This window comes from Mustela erminea, chromosome X (genome assembly GCF_009829155.1).
Source record: "Mustela erminea isolate mMusErm1 chromosome X, mMusErm1.Pri, whole genome shotgun sequence".
NCBI classification, from domain to species: Eukaryota; Metazoa; Chordata; class Mammalia; order Carnivora; family Mustelidae; genus Mustela; species Mustela erminea.
In genome coordinates, this window is record NC_045635.1 from 19,136,667 (window position 1) to 19,143,626 (window position 6,960).

A 6,960-nucleotide genomic window follows, 5' to 3' on the forward strand; every position below is an offset into this window, starting at 1 on the left:
GCTTCCTTCTCTCTCTCTCTCTCTCTTTCTCTCTCTGCCTGCTTCTCTGCCTACTTGTGATTGCTGTCTGTCAAATAAATAAATAAAATCTTTAAAAAAAAGAAAAAGAGAGAGAGAGAGCATCCACTCAGAATTTCCTCCATATCTCAGATATGAGACCCACGCTACAATTTAGTCAACTAGTCAAGGATGGGCTCTTCTCTCTAAGCCTTTTTCTCTCTGGTAACCACACCAAGAGGGATAAGAATGAGCAACTGTACAACTAGGGAGAAGTTATACAATTTCTCACTGATCAATAAAATCAAGGCAAAACATGGCTGCCTATTTTGAACTCCATTTCTATATACACACCATTTGCAAGACTCCAATCTTTAAAGAGTACTTAGCTGGGGTGCGCGCGCCCTCTCCCTCCTCCACCGCTGCCGCCTCCTTCTTCTGCCGCTCCTGGTGCTGCTTGTGTGCTCGTTCGGTGCGGACCTGGTACCTCTTTTGTGAAGCGGCAGCTGAGGAGACTCCGGCGCTCGCCATGGCCGACGAAAAGCCCAAGGAAGGAGTCAAGACTGAGAACAACGATCATATTAATTTGAAGGTGGCGGGGCAGGATGGTTCTGTGGTGCAGTTTAAGATTAAGAGGCATACACCACTTAGTAAACTAATGAAAGCCTATTGTGAACGACAGGGTTTGTCAATGAGGCAGATCAGATTCCGATTTGATGGTCAGCCAATCAATGAAACAGACACACCTGCACAGTTGGAAATGGAGGATGAAGATACAATTGATGTGTTCCAGCAGCAGACAGGAGGTGTCTACTAAAAAGGGAACCTGCTACTTTACTCCAGAACTCTGTTCCTTCAGACCAAGAAGATATTCTCAATTAGAAAGCCGCAATTTGGTTCCACCACATCCTGACTACTACAGTATAGTTTTCTCTATTCTTTCATTTTCCCCTTCCCCATTCCTTTATTGTACATAAAGTAACTGTGTATGTGCACAAGCATATTGCATTTTTTTTAACTAAATGGCCAATGGTATGTTTTGATCGACATCAAATGGAGATGGGATGGGGGAAAATACTGCTTCTGTGAAAATCCCCCCCTCTCCATTAGTGGCATGCTCAGTCGGCTCTTATCTTTATATTCCAGTAAGTTATTTTGCTCTCACTGTTTAACAAAAAAAAAAAAGAACAACATAAAAATCCTTGCATACCTTGTTCAATTGGAGAATTTTAATGTTTTTCATTTATCATTGTAAAACCAAGGACAATTTTATAACTTTTTTGTACGTAGCTGTTACACGTAGGGCAATCTGTCTTTAAGTAGGGATAAATTACTCTAAAAGAAATGAATCCTAGATAGTTTTCCCTTCAAGTCAAGCGTCTTGTTGTTTAAATAAACTTCTTGTTTAAAATGAAAAAAAAAAAAGAGTACTTAGCTGGAAGTAGAAGATAATTATCAATGTTCAAAAGTGGAAGGGGGCGCCTGGGTGGCTCAGTGGGTTAAGCCGCTGCCTTCGGCTCAGGTCATGATCTCAGGGTCCTAGGATCGAGTCCCACATCGGGCTCTCTGCTCAGCAGGGAGCCTGCTTCCTCCTCTCTCTCTCTGCCTGCCTCTCTGCCTACTTGTGATCTCTCTCTGTCAAATAAATAAATAAAATCTTTTTAAAAAAAAGTGTCGATCCTTTGGAAAAAAAATTAAGTGGAAGGGTTTTTTTTTTTAAGATTTTTAAAAATTTATTTGACAGAGAGAAAGAAAGCACAAGCACAGGGAACAACAGAGGCGGAGGGAGAAACAGGCTTCCAGTTGAGCAGGGAGTCTGATGGAGGACTTGAACCCAAGACCCCGGGATCATGACCCGAGCCGAAATCAGATGCCCAACCAACTGAGCCACCCAGGCATCCCCAGAAATTGAAGTTTTGATTACTTTTCTATAATAAGCTTCTTAGAGATTGGAAGTAACAACAGAATATTTGGCTATCTAAGGGTAACCAGAAAAACTATGGGACCCTCCTGGGCTTTCCTCCCAGACATGGGGGAAACAGATTCCCAACATAGCTTTCTTAAGAAAGAGAAAAAGAATAAATGTATTGTCTTTTTTACCTCACTCACATCAGCTCCATAGGATCTCAAGTGAAGACACTGATCAAATTCCAATATGACTATACTCCAAAGTTCTTTGAAAACCCAAAAGCAGGGATCCAGTCACGTTTCCACTATTTGATACTACAAGGTGGGAGACAATGACACACTGTGACTGGTCAGCTCTCCATAAATATATTTTTCTAGTGTTTTTTAAAGGCCTATAAAATAATGAAAGCAAAGACCTTAAATCCCAACAGGTCACATCATGACACGTGAAAGCAGAATAAATATGCAGAAACTGATATTGGACAAAATGAAGGGCTTCCCACATGAGCAGGCCCAAATTGACTAGATCCCTGAAGCTGTGATAAAATCAGCAACCAATAAAGACCAAGTCTCTATAAGGGGCCTTTATATGTCACAGACGTGAGGCATTTGGATGCAACCTGAAAACTCACATAACAATGGGATGAAAGGGTACTGCCTTACCCAGTGTTTGAAATATGAAAAGTGCATAAAGAATTTACCCATAGAACCTATAATAAAGAACAGAGTGAGGGAATATGCTATGCATCATACAGATCCCTGGAAGTCTGTCTAGAACAGGATGTTGAACCTTAGACAGGCGTTTGGCAGAGGCTTCAAAAGTCAAAACAACAAATGCCAAGGACCCCATATTCTAAGGTAAAGTACCATATTAACTTGCTAAACATCAAACCAAAACTGGGCAACAACAATAACCCACTGCCCCCTGCTGATAGATGAAAAATTGAGGTGGACGAAGAAAACATTGGAGGAAGTTATCAGCATGGTAGCTGCTGTTGGGTCACATCCCTTTTACTTAACCTTGTAATTAAGGAATCTACTTAAATGGGAGGCACCTGCTGTAGAAATGTCACAATTAAAGTCCAGACTGACTTTCATAAAGCATATGCTCCAGTGAGAGTTGAGCACTGGTTGATTGATTGGTTGTCCTTGTTCTTCATCATCATCATCATCATTATTTTTATTTATTTATTTATTTATTTTTTAGGATCTAAGCAATCTTCCAATAGCATTTGCCTTCCTGGGATGAAACAAGAATGAGTGGTCCATTGAATGTCTCTTGAAGTTCCCCACTGCTGCGTACTTTTTGCTGTAAAGTTGGCACTATTGTCTGATTAGATGTGGTCACCAAATACAAATAGAAAACTTAATCTGACTAAACAATCCTTACAACAATCCTAACAGTCCTTAAAAACAATTTTCCATCTGCTGTGCTCACAGGATTGCTAGTGCCAAAGTCAGAAAAGGAATCAACTGCAATTCATACCCATCATAACTTTAACAGGATAATACAGCACCAGGTCTGGCACATCAGTTTATGGACCCAAGAATCCCTTCCATAGCTAACTGTAGAGCTAGCATTCTAATAAGCACTTTTCTCAGGCTTCCTTGGCCCCATGTGTTAAATCTTGGTTTCAGGCCAGATCCTGAATAGAATACAGATCATCATGTCCTATGCAATAGTCAATCCACTTGACCATGGTCCTTTCCTGGGCAGTTCAGATTGATGAGCTTCTTGATTCAACCGATTTTCATCCTAAGAGTCCCTATTCATGAGCAAGCACATGGAACACAAATAGGAATTGTGTGTCTTGTGCAGTTGGCTCATCATATTCAGCTAAACAGAGATTGGGCCAAGCACCAGTTCACAATGTCAGCCTAGAGGCAACTACCAAGGAGTCAGTCAAAATATAACAAGATGCATTTGCAGAAGGGGAGGGTGGTTTCCAGTGAAAACACCACAGACTGAATCTTCACCCACTGAGAATTCCTTTTCCAGGCAGAATTGGTTTTATTTGGGTTTTCACAGTCTTTCAATTTTCTGCATCTCGATATACTCCTACATTTGTTAACAGATTTATCCACTAAGATCCAATCAGATCCAGGCATCTTCAATGATTTGGGTATATCTAAACCTTTTTTCTTGTATCTTTGAGTCTTTAACACTTGGTTTATTTCTTGTATGTGTACACTACTCTGCCTTAAAAACAGATGTTTCTTGGGGAATAACCACATTTTGGGGATTCTCATTTTTAACCCATCCCATGATAGGGAAAACAAGGTTTAACGACCCTTGATCTTGCTTTGTCACTCTGCTAATGTCCATCAGCACCCACCAATAAGCCAGCAAGAGCTTTTTAAATGGGGTACATTGGGTAATAGTTTCAGGCAAGCACCATGAACAAACCCCAGGGGTGCTATTGCCTAATGGCCATACCTTTTTGCCACAAGTCCCACACTGCATAAATGTCAGTCATTGACACTTTGGTCAAAACACAATGAAAAGGTAATTGTCCCTAAAAGAAAGGTAATCTGTACAACTTTTGTATATTTTCTAAGGCAGGTTGTTGGTGAACGCTATGCCTTTAAAATAATTTTATGTAATGGTCTGGGTAGGATACCTATGTGATGCACAAAGTCTGTCCAGTACTGAATTAGTCTATCATATGCTCTGCCAAATTTAGTTTTCTGGAGGGTTAAGGACACCAATACTATTGAATAAGCTTGGGGTTTTTATCTGGGCATCAGCCTCCATGGTTCAACAGAACTTATCTGGGTTGTTGAATACTAATTCTTGGCAGAGTTAATCTTCTGGCTTGATTCCTTAGGTAATAGGCAGTTTGTCTAACAAGGACAATCCACTGTCCTTAGCTCTTCCAATCAGAATAATGTCATTACCTAAAAGTACCATAAATTGTCTGGTGAGAATTTCCATTTTGTGGATCACAGCCTATCAACTGGTGAGGTGTCATGGAAAAGTTTAGGTTGCCTTGTATTACAAGGTAAGCTCCATGAAGGCAAATTGGTTCCCATGATGTGGATGCAGATAAGTGAAGAAAACAGTAACAGGTCCACCAATGCCACTTCATTAGGTGCCATGACCTCCATAATCTGGAAGTGGAGGGCTGAGTAATATAGCTGCACTGAGCTTGCATTCCAGCATAGAGACACTTGGAGTACCAGAGGGTTTTTTCACTACCCACACAAAGCTATTGTGCAGCACAGTATAGTGTTCTTTGCTTTTTTTAAAAAAATAAAGATTTTATTTATTTGACAGAAAAACAGCAAGAGAGGGAACACAGGAGTGGGAGTGGGAGAGGGAGATGCAGGCTTCCCGCTGAGCAGGGAGCCTGAGGTGGGGCTTGATCCCAGGACCCTGGGATCATGACCTGAGCCAAAGGCAGATGCTTAACAACTGAACCACCCAATTGCCCCACGGTACAGTGTTCTTAAACATCTCTGCAACTATCAATTTCTTGATCGGTGTAGGGACCTCCTTTCACTCCCCTGCCCCATATTCCCGTATCCAACACTATCTACTGATAACTCGTGACTGTGCTGAGGAAACCTGGTGGGCTTCCATTTGCCCCCTCACCCCACTATCACCATTCTATTGTGGCATCTCCCCATTGGGAAGAGCCCTTACAATCAAAAGAAGTACACCTAAAACTCCTCTTCCCACAATATAATCAGCAGTGTAAGTGATAACATCTTCTATGTGTATTAGCTCAAAAGTACCGACATTTCAGAACACATCAGTCCACAGTCCAATCTGAGAGTTACAGTCACAAGTAAGGTGAATTTTTTTACCACAGCTATGGAAGTTTCTACGAATCATGGTGACCCTTGCCCATAACAGCTGAAAGGCTAGACAACTTTGAGTGCCATGAATTCTCCAATACACCTCGACCAGTGGATATGGCCTCTTGTTCCAGTAAAAGAGGGTTGACGCTCAATCTCTACCCTAGACCTCTTTGTTCTTAAAAGAAGAAAGCTCTGGGTAGAAAGGTGGTATAGAATAAATTAGATAAACAACAGTCTAATTAGCACAAATCTGAGCAAAGGGTCTAGGTCTCTTGCTCTCTTCCTATCATCAGAAATTCTCCCTCCTGGGCACCCGGGTGGCTCAGTGGATGACCTGCCTTCAGCTCAGGTCATGATCTCAGGGTCCTGGGATTGAGTCCCACATCAGACTCTCTACTCAGTGAGGAGCCTGCTTCCCACCTCCCCACCCCTGCCTGCCTCTCTGCATACTTGTGATCTCTCCTTGTCAAATAAATAAATAAAATCTTTTAAAAAGAAGGAAAAAAAGAAATTCTCCCTCCTACAGAAGGAAGGTGTGTGTTCTTCATGGAGGACATGTGATCCTGAGAGACTGTGGTGAGCTTTTGCTCCATCTTAAGCAAATAAAACCCACCACATTTTCAGGTGTTCGAACATCACATCCTCAGGAAAACCTTTCCTGACCACTCACTCACCCACCCCAACATTGCACTGGGCAAAGTACTGTGTGCAGTGATAAAAAATATTGACCACGTGTCATTTCACAGTTGCATATTTATATGAGCATTCCCTCTACTCCTGATAATGCAACTAAAATTTTAGCTCTTAAAAGGCAAAAATACGTCTTTTTGGTTAATGAAGTCTCCCAAATAACAGTGCCTGAGACAAAGCAGGCACTCAAAAGTATTCCAGAAATTAAGTAGTTGATATAATATGCACTTCCAAGGTCTTAATTTCTATTGTTATGAATAAGATACATCATGGAAACATAAAAATATAATAAATAAATGTGATAGTGACAAAGTGCTGAACCATGGCCAGGAGATAGCAGAAGACACTCAGGGATGTACAGACCTTCCTGGGGCTCAAGGAATTACATCCCCCTAAGTGACTGTCTACATATGGATGAGCTCTATTCCATCAGTCAAAAACCAATCCACTCCACCCCGAAGAAGGTTTCGCACCAAATGGAGGTGGAAGCCCCATGAACACCTGCTGATTTTCAGCAGTACACAGGCTCCACTACTAGGAAAGACAATCAAGTATTTGATT

At 41.4% G+C, this 6,960-nt stretch overlaps 1 protein-coding gene across 1 annotated transcript; it reads left to right on the forward strand.

Annotated features, from left to right (window-relative positions):
• Nucleotides 1-397: 397 nt before the first annotated feature.
• On the forward strand, nucleotides 398-1,408 carry LOC116583203 (small ubiquitin-related modifier 2). Its single transcript, XM_032331231.1, has one exon. The coding sequence runs from the start codon at nucleotides 527-529 to the stop codon at nucleotides 812-814; it is 288 nt and encodes a 95-aa protein (XP_032187122.1). The 5' UTR covers nucleotides 398-526; the 3' UTR covers nucleotides 815-1,408.
• The last annotated feature ends 5,552 nt before the right edge of the window (nucleotides 1,409-6,960 follow it).